This window comes from Artemia sp. Qi Xiang Cuo, chromosome 17 (genome assembly GCF_049724085.1).
Source record: "Artemia sp. Qi Xiang Cuo chromosome 17, ASM4972408v1, whole genome shotgun sequence".
Classification (NCBI taxonomy): domain Eukaryota; kingdom Metazoa; phylum Arthropoda; class Branchiopoda; order Anostraca; family Artemiidae; genus Artemia; species Artemia sp. Qi Xiang Cuo.
The window spans coordinates 6,535,167-6,556,384 of NC_142810.1; the positions used below are offsets into that span (position 1 = coordinate 6,535,167).

General features: G+C 35.7%; 1 protein-coding gene across 1 annotated transcript in view; it reads left to right on the forward strand.

Moving 5' to 3' along the window:
- Positions 1-17,711, forward strand: part of LOC148941844 (protein tweety-like) — a 98,488-nt gene extending 80,777 nt beyond the window's left edge. Inside the window, exons 11-12 of the mRNA XM_089103000.1 lie at positions 13,389-13,583; positions 15,460-17,711. Of these exons, the coding sequence (XP_088959126.1) occupies positions 13,389-13,583; positions 15,460-15,640 (376 nt within the window). The 3' untranslated portion in view covers positions 15,641-17,711. The remainder of the gene's footprint in view (positions 1-13,388; positions 13,584-15,459) is intronic.
- The last annotated feature ends 3,507 nt before the right edge of the window (positions 17,712-21,218 follow it).

Genomic DNA, 21,218 nt, shown 5'->3' on the forward strand with positions numbered 1-21,218 from the left:
GAAAGTGATTGCTATTTTGTTCAGCATAGTTGATTTCCTGATAGAAAATATGTTTTTGAGGAGGACACTCCCCCACATCCCTCAGGGCAAGGGTTTTAAGTTATGCCATGGGTGTATATAAGGTTTTTAAAGAAGGCGTTGTCGTAGAAAATTCAATAAAAGCTCATTCGACTGGAACTGCAAAGGGCTAGTGCCCTTTTTAATTTTCAAAAGTGATTGCCATTTGGTTCAGCTGAGTTGATTTCCAGATAGAAAATATGTTTTTGAGGAGGACACTCCCCCACATCCCTCAGGGCAAGGGTTTTAAGTTATGCCATGGGGGTATATAAGGTTTATAAAGAAGGCGTTGTCGTAGAAACTTCAATAAAAGTTCATTCGACTGGAAATTCAAAGAGTTAGTGCTCTTATTAATAGTCGAAAGTGACTGGAGGGCAACTAGCCCTCCCCCCCCCCACACCCATCATTCCCCCCCAAACACACCCAATAAAAATTTTGAGATAGCCATTTTGTTCAGGGTAGTTGATTTGCCGATAGAAAACATATTTTTGAGGAGGACACTCGCCCACAACCCTCAGGGCAAGGACTATAAGTTATGCCCTGGGGGCATATAAAGTTTTCATTGAAAGTGTTGTCGTAGAAACTTCAAAAGGGCTCATTTGATTGGAAATTGGAATGGCTAGTGCCCTTTTTAATAGTCAAAAGTTATTGGAGGGCAACTAGCCCCCCCCCCCCTCCACGCCCATCATTCCCCCAAATACATCCAATCAAAATTTTGAGACAGCCATTTTGTTCAGCGTAGTTGATTTCCAGATAGAAAAATATGTTTTTGAGGAGGGCACTCCCCCACAACCCTCAGGGCAAGGGTTTTAATTTATGCCCTGGGGGCATATAAGGTTTTTATAGAAAGCGTTGTCGTAGAAACTTCGAAAAGGGCTCATTCGATTGGAAATGGGAGTGGCTAGTGCCCTTTTTAATAGTCGAAAGTGATTGGAGGGCAACTAGCCCCCCCCCCACGCACAGCATTGCTCCAAACACATCCAATCAAAATTTTGAGATAGCCATTTTGTTCAGCGTAGTTGATTTACAGATAGAAAATATGTTTTTGAGGAGGACACTCCCCCACATCCCTCAGGGTAAGGGTTTTAAGTTATGCCCTGGGGGTATATAAGGTTTTAAAAGAAGGTGTTGTCGTAGAAACTTCAATAAAAGCTCATTCGACTGGAAATTAAAAGGGCTAGTGCCCTTTTAACAGTCGAAACTGATTGGAGGGCAACTAGCCCCCCCCCACCCCCCTTAGTGCCCCCAATATATCCAATAAAAATGTTGAGATAGCTATTTTGTTAAGTGTAGTTGATTTCTACATAGAAAACTTAGTTTTGAAGAGGACACTCCCCCACAACCCTCAGGACAAGGATTATAAGTTATGCCCTGGGGGCATATAAGGTTTTCATTGAAATCTTTGTCGTAGAAACTTGAGAAAGGGCTCATTCGATTTGAAATTCAAAGGACTAGTACCCTTTTTAATAGTCGAAAGTGATTTGAGGGCAACGAAACCCCTCTCACGCCCACCTTTTCCCCAAACACATCCAATCAAAATTTTTAGATAACCATTTTTTTCAACGTATTTTAAAGTTTTAGACATTTTGTCTGGCAGTATGACAACCTCCCCCCCCCCCCCCACAGCCCTCTGGGCAATGGTTTTAAGTTATGCCCTGGGGACATATAAAGTTTTTATTGAAAGCGCTGTTGTAGAAACTTCAAAAGGGCTCATTCAATTGGAAATTGAAAGGGCTAGTGTCTTTTTTAATAGTTGAAAGTGATTGGATAGCGACTAACGCCCCTCTCATGCATACCATTTTCCCAAACACATCGAATTAAAATTTTGAAATATCCATTTTTTTCAACATAGTTGAAAGTAGTTAGTCTTTAGTAGTGACAAAATGAAATAAAAACACACTTTCCTTAACAGATTTCTCATTACTTCACTTACATTCTTTTTAACTCGGGAAATTTTTCCAATAGGTCTCATTCCCAGTAGCGTCAATTCATAAAAATTTAGCGGTAGGAGAGGGGCAAAATATATTACCCATGTCTAAAGGGGGAGGGATTTTTTTTTCAATTTTCTCATGGAAAACATCAATGGTGGGCACAATGTGTTGTTTTTTGCTTTTTTTTTCTCCATACCCGGGCACTTCGTATCGAAGAAGTTGTCGTAGAAACTTCGAAAAGGGCTCATTCGATTGGAAATGGGAGTGGCTAGTGCCCTTTTAATAGTCAAAAGTGATTGGAGGGTAAAGAGCCCCCCCCACGCACATCAGTCCCCCAAACACATCAAATCAAAATTTTGAGATAGCCATTTTGTTCAGCGTAGTTGATATCCTGATAGAAAAAATGTTTTTGAGGAGAACACTCCCACACAACCTTCAGGGCAAGAGTTTTAAGTTATGCCCTGAGGGCATATAAGGTTTTTACAGAAGCCGTTGTCGTAGAAACTTCAAAGCAGGCTCATTCGATTGGAAATTCAAAGGGCTAGTACCCTTTTTAATAGTCGAAAATGATTGGAGGGCAACTTGCCCCCCACGCACGCCCATCATTCCCCCAGATACATCCGATCACAATTTTGAGATATACATTTTGTTCAGCGTAGTTGATTTCCACATAGAATATATGGTTTTAAGGAAGGCATATCCACACAACCCTCAGGGGTAGAATTTTAAAGTAGCCCCTGGGAGTAAATAAGGTTTTTATTCAAGGCGCTTTTGCGGAAATTTAAAAAAAAATTGTATCGCTGGGAGTTTCAGAAGGATAGTACCATTTTTAATAGTCAAAAGGGATTGGAGGGCAACCAGCCCTCCCCCCCCCCCAACCCTCATTCCCTCAAACACATCCCATCAAAATTTTGAGATAGCCAGTTTATTCAGCGTAGTTGTTTTCCAGATAGAAAATATGTTTTGAGGAGGACACTCCCTCACAACCCTCAGGGCAAGGGTTTTAAGTTATGGCCTGGGGGTATAGAAGGTTTTTATAGAAAGTGTTGTCGTAGAAACTTTAAAACAGGATCATTCGATTGGAAATTCAAAGGGCTAGTACCCTTTTTAATAGTCGAAAGTGAATGGAGGGCAATTAGCCCCCCCCCCCGCCCATCATTCCCCCAAACACATCCAATCAAAATTTTGAGATAGCCATTTTGTTCAGCGTACTTGATTTCCAGATAGAAAATATGTTTTTGAGGAGGACACTCCCCGACAACCATCAGAGCAAGGGTTTTAAGTATGCCCTGGGGGCATATAAGGTTTTTATAGAAGGCGTTGTCGTAGAAACTTTAAATCAGGCTCATTCGATTGGAAATTCAAAGGGCTAATACGCTTTTTAATAGTCGAAAGTGATTGCTATTTTGTTCAGCATAGTTGGTTTCCTGATAGAAAATATGTTTTTGAGGAGGACACTCCCCCACATCCCTCAGGGCAAGGGTTTTAAGTTATGCCATGGGGGTATATAAGGTTTTTAAAGAAGGCGTTGTCGTAGAAAAGTCAATAAAAGCTCATTCGACTGGAAATTCAAAGGGCTAGTGCACTTTTTAATTTTCTAAAGTGATTGCCATTTTGTTCAGCTTAGTTGATTTCCAAATAGAAAATATGTTTTTGAGGAGGACACTCCCCCACATCCCTCAGGGCAAGGGTTTTAAGTTATGCCCTGGGGGTATATAAGGTTTTTAAAGAAGGCGTTGTCGTAGAAACGTCAATAAAAGCTCATTCGACTGGAAATTCAAAGGGTTAGTGCTCTTATTAATAGTCGAAAGTGATTGGAGGGCAACTAGCCCTCCCCCCCCCCCACACCCATCATTCCCCCCAAACACACCCAATAAAAATTTTGAGATAGCCATTTTGTTCAGGGTAGTTGATTTCCCGATAGAAAACATATTTTTGAGGAGGACCCTCCCCCACAACCCTCAGGGCAAGGACTATAAGTTATGCCCTGGGGCATATAAAGTTTTCATTGAAAGTGTTGTCGTAGAAACTTCAAAAGGGCTCATTTGATTGGAAATTGGAATGGCTAGTGCCCTTTTTAATAGTCGAAAGTTATTGGAGGGCAACTAGCCCCCCCCCCTTCACGCCCATCATTCCCACAAATACATCCAATCAAAATTTTGAGATAGCCATTTTGTTCAGCGTAGTTGATTTTCAGATAGAAAATATGTATTTAAGGAGGGCCCTCCCCCACAACCCTCAGGGCAAGAATTTTAAGTTATGCCCTGGAGGCATATCTTCCCCTGAGAGTGGTTTTGTCGTAACTAAGGTTTTCAAAATTCCGAGAAAAACGACTTTGAAAATTTCACCTTTGCTGGAACTTACACGGTACAACCGATTTTCTTCGCAAATACATCAAAAAAAAGAGAAAAAATAAGAAGGAAGGTCTCCCCAATATGAGATGGAAAATTTAAAGTTTTCATTGTCGAAACTTGAAATGAAATACAGATACGACAATCCGCCCTTAACGAAATGGGAGTAAACTTAGATACGATAAAATGGTGTGGGCTGCCTATTCTTTTCACCATGAAGATACGACAAACTATTTTTCTGCTGCCACTTTTCTGAATCTCGAGGTGCTCCTGATTTTCTGCTGCCACTGAACCTGTTATGGCACTTGAACTAGAACCACAGCCAACACTGATATTAACCTCTGAAAAGGGATCATAATCCACATTTTCTTGAAGAGGCTCAGCTACTTCCTGATCAGATTCTCGGAAATTTTGTTCTGAAAGGCTGCTTGCATCTAGTTCAGGTCGATAGAGAGGGTCACTTCCTTTTTCTGAATCAGAAGATAGATCTTCCTCGCTAGAAAAAACGAACAAAAAACTATAGCTTAAGTCTTGAGTACACCAGTCAGAAAAGTTCAAGGAGGCACACTTGTGCCTCTTTAAAAAGGCGACCCACCACAATGTTAAGCCACTTCCGATCCTAGCGGTCGCAGAGAGACGGCGGTGATCGCATTTTGTAGCCTAAGCTCAAACTAAGAAACATGCAAAATTTCACCCCCCTCTGAGATTATCTTCATGGGGGAAAGTGGGCCGGAAGTTTCAACCCTCCCACCACCACCTCCCTTTAACGTCTACCGATCAGACTGAGACTTAGAAGATAAGCTGTCCGAAGGCATGAAAGCTTATCCTCAAAATTTCAGCTCAATTTAGCACCTCCTTATCTGTTGTTCAAAACTCAAATATAGTCACTAGATTATCATAAAGTTATTTTTTTTATCTGACAAGCCTACAGGCCCAGTTGGCAACGGATCCGGGTGAATGAGGACTCATTCGAAGAGGAATTCGACCTGTTAGGGCATTTTTATATTTTCAGACCGAAAAAATTATCCCCCGAATTTACATTTACGAAAAACCTCTTTTTCCCATAAGAGCCCATATTAATTTTTGAAATTCCTAAAATCATAGTATTTCATTATTAAATTAGATCAAAATAGTCCTCTTAACCTGACAAGACCGACTGCAACCTTTCAGTTGTAATTCCTAATCCCTGTATGTTTTAAAGTTTGAACTTGTGACTCAGCCTCTTTAACTCTTTAGAAAACGTAGTTTTTCAAATAATACTACACAGGGGCGGATCCTGGGCGGATCCAGCCTTCCAGTCTGGGGGGGGGGGAAATCTCGACAACGAGGGAGGGTGTGTACAGAAATTTTTCGGTACTTTTTAAACACATCTTTCGATCTTTTTCAAAGCTTAAAGATTCTATCTCATAAAATCCCTAAAACAGTATTAAAAGTGGAGTTTATAGTCCGTCTAGGGGAGGGGGGGATCTTCATAATAATGTAATTGCAACACACAGTAAATGAGAAGCACTCAAATATCATTTCTGTAGTTACATGGTTGTCAAGCTCCTGTATGTTGTGTGTGGGTCAGATCACTTAGATCTTTAAGGGTGTGTCCAAGCTTGGCAGCTGAAGCTACAGGAAGATCCAGAGCTGTAAATTTCTTAACAAACAGGCTGCTGCATTACAAGGAAACACTACCAAAAACCATAGCCAAGATTTATTCTGACCACTGATGTGCCCCAAAAATCATAAAAAATCAGGTAGCCTATTAAATAGGCTACCTGATTTGTAGCCTATTTAATATTTTGTTCCAAGAGTATATCAAATTTTTATATACTCTTGGAACAAAATATTAGTCAATTCCACAAAAATGAGGTACCTGGATTCCTGCAAATATTGTGCAGCTTGTGCGGATGTAAACAATGTCCGTTTGGGTCTCATTGTGAAACTTTAACCAAATCTTTTCTTCTTCAAAAGTATACGTTGACGGAGTTGCAGCAAAAATGCCCATGAAATTTTCCCATATGAGGTACGAGAAAACCGCTCTTAACAAAAGAGCAAAGTGTGAGATACAATAAATAAGAAATCTAAAATTGGGGCACTTCTAGCTGAGCTACAACAAAATGGTCGACGGAATCGGATAGAGCAAAAAATTTCACGTTAGATGGCAGTCCTAACTGCACTTCTCCAAAAAGTCGCAGATACGACAAAACCGCTCTCAGGGGACGATATAAGGTTTTTATAGAAGGCGTTGTCGTATAAACTTCAAAACAGGCTCATTCGATTGGAAATTCAAAGGGCTAATACCCTTTTTAACAGTCGAAAGTGATTGGAGGGCAACTCCCCCCCCCACGCCAATCATTCCCATCCAATCAAAATTTTGAGATAGCCATTTTGTTCAGCGTAGTTGATTTCCAGAAAGAAAATATGTTTTTCAGGAGGACACACCCCCACAACCCTTAGGGCAAGGGTTTTAAGTTATGCCCTGGGGGCATATAAGGTTTTTTATACAAGGCACTGTCGTAGAAACTTCGAAATTGGCTCATTCGATTAGACATTAGAGTGGCTACTGCCCTTTTTAATAGTCGAAAGTGATTTGAGGGCCACTAGCGCCCCCCCCCCCGCCCATCAAGCGTTGTCGTTTGCAAAAGTGCTCATTCGATTGGAAATCGAAAAGCCTAGTGCCCTTTTTAATAGTCGAAAGTGATTGGAAGGCTTGACATTTTTATAGTAAAGATCGATGTGGGTATAAGTTATTATTTTTTGTTGTTGTTGTTGTTTAGATCAGCGCACTTCGTATCGAAGGAAATATAGTGGGAACTTTGAAAAGGGCTCATTCGATTGAAAATAGAAAGGGTTGATGCTCTTTTTAATAGTCAAAAGTGTTTGGAGGGCAACTAGTCTCCCACCCTCCCATTTGCCCATTATGTTTAAAAACTTTATATTGCCTTAAGATAAATCAAAATGCACTGTGATAATGCTAATTCCCGATAAGGCATCTCAGCAGTATCCCAAGAACGACTGTGGGTATTATGTTCTAACTTTCGAGGCTACTTCTGCTCTTAAAATTTAACCAAATCAAAATAGCGTAAATGTATCCTAGCTATCAAAGTAAGTAAACAGATTTTTTTGCGAGTGGTATCAAGTTTTCCATTTCAGGTCAACTAGAGGAGGTATGAAACTAAATTAAACATTTCTATTTGTGTACTGATTTTTAAAAGGGTGTATGTTGTTAAAAATTGCTGAAAATTTTTCTCCAGCATACAAATAGCAGGCCAAACTATAAAGTATTAAAAAACGAAAAGATTGAAAGTATTATTTTCTTTTTCCCTGAAAAGACTATGTCAATATAAAACGAACAGAAATTAATTAAACAAACTTTTTCTACAAAAAAAGTTTTTTAAAGAAAAGTAAAGAACTCCATTAAACAAAAAAAGAGCAAAAATAAAATCAAATAATCTACCAAGCGTGAAACTACCACAAATCAGCATCGATAAATAAATGAAACCCAAAACGAACAGAAATTACAATAAATAACCGAGTCAAACTCAAAACGAGCAGAAATTAACATAAGTGGGCCGCAAAACCCCTATGCCTTCCCAAGGCCTGAACAAAATTTGCATTTTACTGAAAAAATACAAATGAATGTGCATTGTCAGGTTAATATACATATACTGATATTTAGTAATCAAAATGTTAATATTATTTGATTTATTAAACTTATAAAAGTAAAAACATTTTTTTTTTCAGTAAAGTGCAAATTTTGTTCTTACATCCATTAACCCCCGTTCCAAACCAAATAACAAGGGTGTATGTTGTTAAAAATTGCTGAAAATTTTTCTCCAGCATATAAATAGCAGGCCAAACTATAAAGTATTAAAAAACGAAAAGATTGAAAGTATTATTTTCTTTTTCCCTGAAAAGACTATGTCAATATAAAACGAACAGAAATTAATTAAACAAACTTTTTCTACAAAACAAGTTTTTCAAAGAAAAGTAAAGAACTCCATTAAACAAAAAATGAGCAAAAATAAAATCAAATAATCTACCAAGCGTGAAACTACCACAAATCAGCATCGATAAATAAATAAAACCCAAAACGAACAGAAATTACAATAAATAACCGAGTCAAACTCAAAACGAGCAGAAATCAACAAAAGTGGGCCGCAAAACCCCTGTGCCTTCCCAAGGCCTGAACAAAATTTGCACTTTACTGAAAAAATACAAATGAATGTGCATTGTCAGGTTAATATACATATACTGATATTTAGTAATCAAAATGTTAATATTATTTGATTTATTAAACTTATAAAAGTAAAAAAATTTATATTTTTTCAGTAAAGTGCAAATTTTGTTCTTACATCCATTAACCCCCGTTCCAAACCAAATAACCAGTGACACCAGGATTCGATCTTTATTAGCTGCAGTATATTTTATTAGCTGCAGTGACAAATAATAGTTGGAAGCTATTAACTTTTAATATAACCAGCGACACCAGGATTCGATCTCCTGTTTTAGTGCGCCAACCACTTGGCTACGACGGCTATATGTATAATGTGAACATATTTTATTAGCTGCAGTGACAAATAATAGTTGGAAGCTATTAACTTTTCTGGTTTGAGGCAGCAAGCCTCAAACCAGATGACAAATCTCAATCAACAGTTAAATTTTTGACCAATAATTTAGTTATTATAGAATTTCTTATTAAAGCTTAAGTCAATCAATCAATCAATCAATTTATTAATACTAAAAAAAAAAAACAATTACAAACGTAAGGTTTTTAAACGCCCAAGAAGCAAGAAGTATGATGTGATTTTTAACAAAGATTCTATGAATCAACCAAATATTAAGTAAAGCAGAATTAAGGACCTTAATTCTGAAATGTTTTTTTTTTAAATCTCGAAATGAGGTGTTTTATTTGTAAAGAAAAATTAAAACCACAGACAATTAACATATTTGGCTCCGCTGCCCACTTCGGCGAAACATGGCCTTGCATAGCAATTCCAAGGATTTGAGGGGGAAAATTAAAACAACAGGAAAGAAACAGTTAATTTTCTTTAAATTAATTAATTTTATAATTCTGTTAATTTTATTAATTAAACTATGTAGAAAACCATGATTAATTTGTTAATTCAAATATAATTAATTAATATCAAAGAATAAGAAACCAAAGAAAATACAAACGAGAATCGGGCCAACGAAAATACTGCAAAAGAAGATATGCGATCTCGATGTAAATCAAACTGCCAAGTTCTAAATACGACCTAACAGAATTATTCAAGCCCCTAGCTTGGAATATTTCTTTTTTCCGCCATTATTATCTCCATTGCCCACTTTGGCAAAACATGATATCGCGTCGCAATTACAATGATTACAAGGTATCCGTTTTAATCAGAGAGCTAAAAAAAATGTCTGAAATTTGTTTGACCTGTGCTATGAATCGGAAGTATATCAGAGATAAAAATAAAAGGATAAATCACGACTACAAATAATATGAATTAAATGTAAACACCACTCGTCGTGACAATCATTAAGTCCAAATAACGAATGTATCATTTTAAGTTCAGCATAGCGCAACCCGTGTCAATAGTGGCCTAAATTACCCCCCCACCCCCACCCCCACCCCAAAAAAATTTATAATAATATACACATCAAAAGAATTCACTTTTCTTTGTGACGAATATGTAAAATTCATACAGGTCAAAGCCACCCAACGAATATTATTAGCATTGCTGAATTTGCATAATTTCATCAGGAAAGGGGCAAATAATTTCTAAACAAAATTAATAGAAAACAAGTGTAGCTTACATCGAATCAAGAAATTAAATTGAGTACCTTGGACACACCTGAGTGTGAAGCTAAAAATGAACAGAAGCAGAATTTTTCAAATGAAGGTAAGGATCGATAGAAAAGGAACAGACACGATCTTGTGTATTGTGGGTCCTTGTGGTCCCCCTTGACCCCCACGCTTAATCCTAAAACTTGCAAAAGCCTTGGAAAAACGACTCTATTTTCTACTCCAAATTGCTTTCAGTTAAACCTTAGTCATGCACCAACTGGCTATTATTTTACCCACTGGTTATATTAATGCTTATATTAATTATATTATATTAATTATATTAATTATATTAATTAATTATATTAATTATATTAATGCCTATCGTTGAGTACTGGTTAAACTTGGGGTAATGAGCAGGAGTCAAGGGGCGGAAGACCTCTCTCGCAAAATTTTTACTTTTACTTGGATTTCTTTTTCCATTTAGTAGTTGACAAAAAATGACAAAAAACAACAGTAAAGAGTAAATTTTGGCAAAGTGAAGCTTGGTCTTCTGTACTGTGGAAGAAACGAGGAATTTTGGAATTAATTACAAAATTAATTAAAGGAATAATTAAAAAAAAACAAAAGATCTCATATATTTGTGCAAGGAGTAGCAGACACATAAAAATGGTCTCAGCTTAAAGAAATTATCCTTGGACAAAGTATTCAGTAAGTAACAATGGGTTTATTTAAAAAAAAAAATATATACATCATCGATTCCCTGAAGCAATGCTTGTGCGGGAGAAAACCCACCTAACAAATCAAAAAACCAACAAACCAAAAAAAAAAAAATATAAATAAAAAAAAAATATAAAAAAAAATTCAGACATAATTAGAGCTCAACTTACCGGACTCGAAAACCAACGAACTTCCAAACAATACCCAACAAAATTATAATAATTATAATCATATTCAGCTGCAACTAAACCCTCCTCAAAAACAAAACTTAAGTGGCGTGGAATAATCCATTCAAAATATACACATCAAAACAATGGTTCTTTAGCGACTTACGAAAATCCTGCAAACCCCCAACATTCCTCAAATCCTCTGGCAAACTCTCCCAAACTAACGGAACAACATGGCGAATTGAAAACCTAGACGTGACCATAGCTGGTCTTCGCACCAACTGAGAAGATCGTGTCAAATGATCGTGTGTAGTAGACGCAAGACTAAACATTCCTGAAAAACATGATGGTAACTCCGAAGCTAAATATTTAAACATAAACAGAGCATTATAGAATACACATATTCCTGCTAACGGTAGAATTTTATACTCGCGGTAAAGATGCCTCACCGATACAGATAGGTCAATTTGATTACCATAAAGAACTCTAATTATTGAATCCACGAATTTATTATGGAATGTTTGAAATGAGAATGGGCCTTTATCTACCAAATAGATACTCAACTGGATAATAGACTCAAAACGGACAAAAATTATTATTTCACAGCCATATCGATATCACACAGCCATATCGATATCATACAGTCATATCGATATCATACAGCCATATTGACATCTTACAGCCATATCGATATCATACAACCGTATCGATATCATACAACCATGTCGATATCATACAGCCATATCGATACGATAAGCCACATTGATATCATAAAGCCATATCGATATCATACAGCCATATCGATATCATACAGCCATATCGATATCATACAGCCATGTCGATATCATACAGCCATATCGATAGCATACAGCTATATTGATATCATACAACCATATCGATATCATACAGCCATACCGATGTCATACAGCCATATTGATATCATACAGCCATATCGATATCATACAATCATATCGATAAAACTAGCTCACAACTACTTAAAGCTCCTTGATTCATCTCTAACTCTTACTTACAATTTAACTCTTATCAACGTTGGCAACACTTTCGAAGCTTTGACTTGCTGATCTTGTGCTTTTATTTTGATAGGTAAAATGTACCTAAAATGTAGTTTTAATTTGCTTCCTGTTTACAAGAAAATTGGACCTATAATTAATGCATCGTTGTAAAGCTGTGGCAGGTTTGGAAGCATTTTTGCTAGGGTTTGATACGTAAAGTCCTATGGACCTGCAGCAGACTGTCCAAGTTCTTAGAGTTAAGAACTGTAAGTAAGGAGCAACCTGGCTCAATAGTAACCAAAACTCTAAAAAACGGTATTTTGATATGAATAGATACATCAAAAGAATCGGATTATTATGCTGATTTCAAAAATATAAGCTTCATTAAGTTTAATTTTACCTATCAAAGGCAATCAACCTGAGAAAATTGGGGGAGGGAGATTTCCACCGGGTGAACGTGTCAAGGGAAATTATATACTGGGGGAATTTGCCAAAAATTCCTCTACAAAATTGTTTTTATGTCTTGCTTTTTTTTTGCCGTCTCAATTTTACGCGTAGAGCTGTTAAGGGTAATTGTCGGGATAAATTTTCATCGAGATTGAATTGTCTAGAGGATATTTCTGTGGGAAGGGAAATTTCTCCGTGGAGGTGGGGCCAGATTTTCTGGCATTATTTAAAGAACGATCAGAAATTAAATATAAAAAAACAACTTTTTTCAACTGAAAGTAAAGAGCAACATTAAAAATTAAAACGAACAGAAGTTATTACCTATGTGAAGGAGGTCGCCCCCTCCTCAATACCTCGCTCTTTACGCTAAAATTTGAATTTTGTCCCAATTCTTTAAGAATGATTCCTGAAACACAATGGTCGTTAAACTAGAACAATAATTAGCTCTTTTAAAAGTAGTAAAAAACTTTAGCGTAAAGAGCGAGGTGTTGAGGTGGGGGCTACCTCCTTCATATATGTAATAATTTCTCTTCGCTTTAAGTTTTAATGTTGCTCCATATTTTCAGTTGAATTTTTATTATTATTATTTAATCTATTGAAATAAGGGCTTTGGTGAATGAAGTTTTTAGAGAAAAGTAAAGAGATTGGAGAGAACTAATGAAAGTAAACTCGGTTTAAGATATATATTCGTCTTGTTTCCTGAAAATTTCTGCAATTTTCAGTTCTACAGTGTTGTAACTACTAAAAGTAATCTGGTTTTAAAATCAATAAGGTTTCAAAGAGAACAAAAATATTTTCTCCAAAAATAAGGAGTGGTGTAATTGGTTTAGTCGTCACAAAAATAAACAAATGAAATTAAAGCACAGTCTCAACACAAGAGTGAGGTATTGTAAACTCTTTCTTTATGGTAACATGAATATGAAAAAAATTTATTTATTTTTCAGAAAAGGATACCTCCAAGTAGCGGATCAAGAGCCATTCTTGCCACTGTCAACCAGCAATGCCAGCAGAGCTAGCGGCTCCACTGGCCGATCACAGAATCTTCCATCCGCTCCACCTGGTTCAAATACTAACAGTTTGAGGTATCACTCAAGGCACTCTCATACGCCCCCTCAAACTCCTCCATTTCCTGGAACATTGTGAGTATTTTCTTCTTTGTTTTATCTTTAGTATTACTCTGGATCAGTCAAATTGCCTGGACAAACTACAGTCCGTAGGGACTGGACTCTGGCTCTTATCCAAACTTTATGTGTAGATAAGGTAATTTATTTATTTCGAAAAAAATGTCTATCACTAGCCCAAATGAACCTTATTCGCACTTTGGAGTCAAAATACAAAAGAAAAACACCAATAAAAAAAAGTAACAACAACAAAAAGAAATAGATGTCAAATGCAAAGAAAGGCTTTTAAAAAATTAATGAAATAAATTCATCGTCTCTATTCTATGACTTCCATGTTGTATCTTGATATCCCGTGTTTTAAAAATTTCACAGCTTGTGTGTCACTAGGGGCCGTGGGGGTCATTTCATCTTCAGAGGCATAGTTACTGGACCTTTCAACTATGCTAAGTCAAACGGATATTTAAAATTTAATAAGATGTCTTTGTGGGAAAAGGGGCGTGGGAGTGGGGCTAGTTACCCTTCAGTCTTTTAGGCCACTTGAAAATGGTACTAGAACATTTGCTTTCCGTCCGAATGAGTCGGGCACCAAGTTTGAAAATAAGGAACATGTGTGTTAAAATCATCAGAAAATGAGCAAATAAGATATGTCAGCATGGAGCTCTAGAGAATGTAACTTTCCTGATTGATGTAGCAAAATGTAAACACTGCCATAAATCTAAGCTCTGTATTAATATGGATATTATTAACGTTATTCAAGATTAAAAACTTAAAATTATTAATTAATTAAACTACCGACAAAGGATTTCTTTTAGAAAGACCAATTAGCCTGTGTTATTCTGTTATATTAATCCTTTTAGTTGACTATTGACATATCAGTAGAATCCTTGTTTTATTCTAATTAAAAAATAATCACTTTTGTTACTTAATTTTTACATATTCTCAGTTTACTATATTTGATCAATACCGGTATGTTCAAATGAACATACGGGTATTTCAACATACCGGTTGTACGCTTGTACCACCCTATTGATTGATGCAACGATTAGGCGGAGATAAAATGGGTGTTACGCCCATTTTGTTGGGCTTGTTTGTAAACAAGAAAAGTTTTTGCTTTTTCTTGTTGGGGTTCAGCTTGGCAAAAAAGAAGAGAATTTCTGCAACGAAAAAATCTTAATAATTGTATCATAATAATTGCAATTATTAATCTAGTTATTAATGTAGTTAATAAATAATAATAATAATTCAGCTAAAAGAAAAATCGTAGAATATGCCGGTTTTGGGTATCAATAGACGTAAGATGGAGCCAGGGGCATAGTGGCGGCTCTGGCCTCTCTTGTTCTCGGAGCCAAAATTTATTGGTGACCCCCCCCCTTGTCTCCCAAATAAATTTAATTTATTAACAAAATATATTCAATTAATTAATTAATTAATTATCTATTTTACAATTAGTCTTTAATGTATTATTTAATTATTATCGATTATTATTACTTAATTATTTTTTATTAATTAATTAATAATTTATTGATTATTTTAATTAAAATGAAATATCAAAAATTACAAGATGACTACAACTGTTAGCATGGACTTAGGGAGGGGGGGGGGCAGCTACCCCCCCCTAGACCTTCAAATTTACATTAGATGTGGCTGAAAAAGCAGATGGTTGGAAAAACAGTTGATAAAAGGCCCTCCATAACACTATCGACTGGCCCCCCCCTAGACAATATGCTGCCTACGCCCATGACAGTTAGATTATCTATTTGAAATTTTACGCCCCTAAAATTTAGTGCCCGGGGCAAGTGTCCCCTAAAACTGCCTCTGCGGGGACAAAAAAGTTTTCATTTTGATGTCCTTGGTACTTAAAGTTTTTTGTCTCTACCAATTCTACTATTTGTAGGACCGGAAGAACTTCTACAGATGACAAAGACAAGACTTTGACATTGCGAAAAAACCAGGAAATATCATTGACATCTACAATTGGGCGGAGAAGTCCACCAGTCGTGTTGGGGCCGAATAATGGGCAGTATGCCACTCTGAGCAAAAGCTGCAAGACACTGGAATCATCGGATTTTTATTGATTTATCTCAGGGACGCAACGTGCCACAAAATATTTGTACAAGGTTATTTGCAGTTAACTAGCTGCAGATATATTTCTATGTCCAAATGTGTGCTTTTTTTAGTGATTTTTATCGTTCACGAAATACTCATTCGCAAAGAAAAGTTGTTCTTATTATGTTTGATTTCTACTAATTTTTTAAAAATTGTTTTCCTTGTTTTCTATTTTATGTATAGTTTGTCTTTTACTGGCCGTAAGTCATCCGCAGAAACAAGAAGACATCCCGTTTACGGGGGGAGGGACATTGCGCCTATATGGCCTGAGCTTCGACACTGTGTGTGGATCCGCCCCGCCATAAAATGAAAAAGAACTAAATTAATACTTTTGGCTAAATTCTTCTCACTAATTTATTTAAATTTATTTATTTTTACATCAAATTTATCTGCATAGAACAGAGAAAATTGAGAAGTTGCTCTTTGGTGGTTTCAGATGAACTTAGGAGGGATGAAGTGGTGCTAGCCACCTTCTAGCGCCACTGGTAGTGCAGCGCTATCCAGCAGAACTAGAAATTTTAAAGGCAGCTTGAATTGAGCAGTTAATAATTTGTTAAAAGCTTGATTTTAATTATAAGCAGAAAATCCCTAGGATCCAACCTAAAATTTTCTGAAAATTTAGAATTTTCTGAAATTTTAGAATTTTTGAAATTTTCTTAATCTTCTCGTAGTTAGCTTATTTTTTTCATTCGAAAATAGTAAGGGCTATATTAGTCAGTGGAACATAGGCTAGTTTAAAAAAAGGACACAGGTCCCTGTTTCTCCCTTTTGGGTAATGTTTTCTTTTATTTTGAATCTAATGTATAGCAAAGGTGAACAAAATTGATAAGTAAAATTAATGCCACTAATATTTTTATTTAAGTTTTCATCATTAGCTCTAGGATTGTCCAGGAAAGACCTTGTTGGGCGTTATATTTTATCCGCCAGTTTTCACTGGCTGTGAATAACCTCGTTTTTCATTTTGTCGTTTTTCGATGGCTATACGTATTTTGTCCTTTTGAAAGTAGTCCGTTTAATTTTGAACCCACATGAAGCAAAGGTCAAAAGGTGATAATGAAATAAATAAAAGAAATATTTCTCGAATTCTACCTCAGATTTTCTCAAAATATTCACACTCTTTTTATTAACTCTTTCTCCTGATCGTAAAGTAATAAGGGCAGACTAGTCAGCAGAATATAGGCTAGTTTAAAAAGAAAATGTATGAAGATACATCTATCTTGCCCTTTGGGCAAGTTGCCCTTTTCTTATAATGCGACCCAATGTAAAGTAAAGGTTAAAAAAATTGATAAAGAAAATCAATGCATCAAATTCTTTTAAATAAGTGTTTTTCCCTATTGCTCTTTGTCATTGTGCCCTGTTTTGCCTATTGTGCCCTTTTGGCAAGATGGGGAGGGGTGCAAATTTGACCCAATATAAAGTAAAACTAAGAAAAAAGCGATTGTAAATCATAACATATCTCTTTATTTGAAGCATTTTGCCCCTTTGGACAGTATTTTGTTCTTTTACTCTTTGTCCTCCTGGCCTGTTTTGTCTATTGTGCCCTTTTGGCAAGAGAGGGGGGGGACGAAGTTGACCCAGCATCAAGTAAAGGGAAAAGAAGTGATGAATAAAATCATAACATCTAATATTTTTTCTCATGTGTTCCTAATTAGTTCTATGATTTGGTATCGTTATATAATTCGATTATCGTTAAATATTATAATTAGATTTATCGTTTTATAATTCGATAGAATCGAGCTGGGGTGGAGTTAAACCTTGTGAGGAAAGCTCAAATTCAGTGGGAAATTGTATTAATTTGCAAAATGTAGCTATTTAGGGAGGGGCTGGCCCCCTCCCTCTCGTAATATTCCTGCAGTGCTAAGCTAAAGTGTATTGTCTGTATTGTGCTTATTTATTTTGTTTTCGTGTGTGGTTAGTTTTTTGTGTTTTTATCCAGTATTATATTGAAGGCTGTTGCTGGTGGAGAGATTTTGTGGGTTTAGGAAAACAATTTCCCCAAAAAATCCATCATTTTTGAATTACTAAAACCAAGGAAAATAATTCACGTGCTTATTTGTACAAAGACGTTTTTTTTTTTTTTTTTTTTTGCGTGTGTGGACTGTCCTGTGGTAGGTTGGGGGACAGGCTTACTACCTGTCTCTATAAAAAAGGACCGGTAACTGAATCGTCAACAATTGTCGTCGACGTCCTATGCGGAGGATCTTTACCCTTTTAACCTCTATTGTGGGGCGGGGGGGGGGGGTCTTTGTCATGGCTTTTAAGGGTAATATTTCTCTTATCTTCTTTTTTATAGTTTATTAACTATATCATTATTATATTTCAGTGAGAATTGAGATAAAAAAAAACTTAGATAATTTCTTAAACCACATTGGCCTGACATCAAATAAAGAAAGAAAAACGCGAAAAATTGGTTTTTTTATAGGCCAAATGAAGATACTGAAAGAACGAAGCGAATATTTCGAGAGGACAAACGCCTCTCTTCTTCAGCGCGAAACGAAACGATGTATCAATAAAAGCCAAAAATTAAAAGAATTAAAACCAACTACCTAACAACCATAAAAGCGAGTTATTCGCCAATATCCGCGATTTGCACAAAATCCAAAAAATATGAACTGCCATCGACGGATACTTGTTTGCTAGTTGTTTGCTAGTATCCGTCGATGGCAGTTCATATTTTTTGGATTTTGTGCAAATCGCGGATATTGGCGAATAACTCGCTTTTATGGTTGTTAGGTAGTTGGTTTTAATTCTTTTAATTTTTTGCTTTTATTGATAAATCGTTTCGTTTCGCACTGAAGAAGAGAGGCGTTTGTCCTCTCGAAATATTCGCTTTGTTTTTTCAGTATCTTCATTTGGCCTATATAAACCCCATTTTTGCTCGTTTTTCTTTCTTTATGAAAAAAAAAACTTGTTTATTTTCCAAATGAACTGAATAAGTATTAATTGACTACAGTCTTATTAATCTTGTATGGACAGGATAGATTTGTTTCAAAGGAAAACAGAAAGACTGAAAAAAATATTTTGACTCGAAAACTTGTCTTTCTTTTTAATGGCTCTAGATTTCACAGAAGGGACCTATGTAGCAGCGTAATATCTTGTGTCGATAGTTCAGGTTACCGTTTGGGCTATACCCTTTGGCACTTGTACCTATGGCACTTAGGCAGCTTATGGTCGAGATAGCTCTTCCAGGAGCGTATTCATTGTAATTGTAAGTCAGCCCTCAAAAGAATTTAATAAACAACTTAAAAGGAAGATATACAACCATACATTTTCCTAAAACCCATTGTTATTCTTACCTCTATAGTACTAGAGATTAATATAACTAAATAAACAAAAACTAATTGTACTAAATTACTATTTCTCCTCTCAGATGCTTATATTTTCCTAAATGCGTTCTTCTAAACGAAAAAAAATATATATTTTTAAGAACCAATTTTTTCTCTGGGGTGGTCTTTGAGACCACTATTACAATGTAAGATTCTTTCTCATATCCCTTCAGTAACGGAAGTAAATTGGTCTGAGTATATCAGAACTCCAGATATCGATTTGCTGAAAATTTGAAAGTGAGAAAGTGAGTGGGAAAGTGAGTCTTAAGCCATGAAATGCAAATAGTTATGTAAGTATATATATATATATATATATATATATATATATATATATATATATATATATATATATATATATATATATATATATATATATATATATATATATATTAAAGATTCAGTATTTGTTTGTATTGAATATAATAGTCATAAAAATAGACGGATATAAATAGTAGACAAGCAGTGTGCGTTCTTATGGATGTAAGGTAGAAGTGAGGTTCGAGTCTTAAGTTTTTTTTTTGTATTTTAAGCCATATCAATTGGAGCCTAGGTCTATATTTCCTTATATTAAAAATATTTAATTTTAGTGATTACATTGTCATACATTCCCTCCCCCCCTTAAAGCTTCCTCCAATTCAGCACATTAAATTTATAACATATCATTTAGTTTTTTTTGTGTTTACCATGGCCGGAGCTTAGAGAATTTTAAATTCCGTTGAAGTTGTTTAGAATGACGTAATATTCTCCAGAAGTTTTGTTTCTGTTTTTTTTTTTATAGCTTTTCTATAATAGTTTGATTTTTTTTTTGAATTATTGATGTTCCAAACAAAATCATATAAATGTTTAAAAAGTGTCGGTGCTAGATGAAATATAATTGCATTTCTGAATCTAGGATGAAAAGTTGTGATAGGAAAGCCTTTTTTGCAATACGAAAATTGTTTAGGATTCTAGTGGGAATTTTTGCATAACACGCACAATGCACCTTTTTGTCCTCGCCTAAAATTAGGTTTCACCTAAAATTGTCATTAGGTTTCAATTTTGTCACCTAAATTTAGGTTTCACCTAAAATTAGGTCTCGCCTAAAATTAGGTTTCAGATACTTTTTTGTCCTTAACTTGAATGTCATCCTAAGTTTTTATTTAATTAATTGTAACATTATAAATACCTTCATCATGACACTGAGACAAGAGTGGATCCAGGATTTGTGGTGAGATTTTTTTTTGGTAGGGGAAGGGGGTGCAAAAAACTTCAAAAAAAAATTAAGTTTGTTTATAGTGCTACGTTTTTATCAGTTGGACAAAAATCTCAGGGATGGGTTCAAAACACGCAAGCCCCCGCCCCTCCCTGGATACGGCCTTGCACTGAGAAAACTATGTACAATAAAAATATCTTGCTTAGCTGAATGTTAAGTTTTGCATTAAACTCCGACGGTTCAGGAACAGACTAACAGACTATGTTTAAAAACACAGATTAATCAAAGTGAACATATTAAGCCCAAAAAGGTACAATGGAAGCGTTGTTGTCAATTTTACAGGGAGGGGGTCCTTGTTCAATTTTTCGAACTTATCCCTTGCCTGAGCCTTACCCCAAAATTTTACTGTATGAATAGCCTACTGTATTGGCCTTTCAGATTTTGCAAATTATTCCGTGGAATACAAAAATAATGGACAAATTCCAGGTTGTTTAATAATTGTAAATAATGTGGTACTTCTCTAAAAAAACCTCCATTTTCGCTTTTTTAGGAGATTACTCCAAGCTTGTTTTTCCTCCGAGAACAATGCGTGCAAGTGCATTTGTTGATAAGGGATGAAATTGTCAAATTTCTATTTTCAAATTTTAAAGGAGTCACACTATGTCAAGCTAGCGAGCTAAGTCTAAACTGAGAGTCTAACAGTGGATGGACTGATTTAAGTCTAAACAGTGGATGGACTAGGTGCAAAACCGAGTTAAGTCTGGATTTGTGTAAAGGCTTCTTTTCGCAATCAAAAAAAAAAAAATAATAAATATCATAACAGGCGCGAAAAATAACTTGCGAATTGTATTGCTTATATTAGGGAGTGGTATATTTTGAGATCTTTATTAGGTCACAAGCACATTTGCTGGTATTGAAAGTCCTTCTGGCCCGTCTTCTCCCTCAATTATTCTTGTTTTAGGATGACAAAAAAATGAATTCATATGAAAATCCTTGACGGGGAAAGATGTGCATACAAAAGTAATGAAC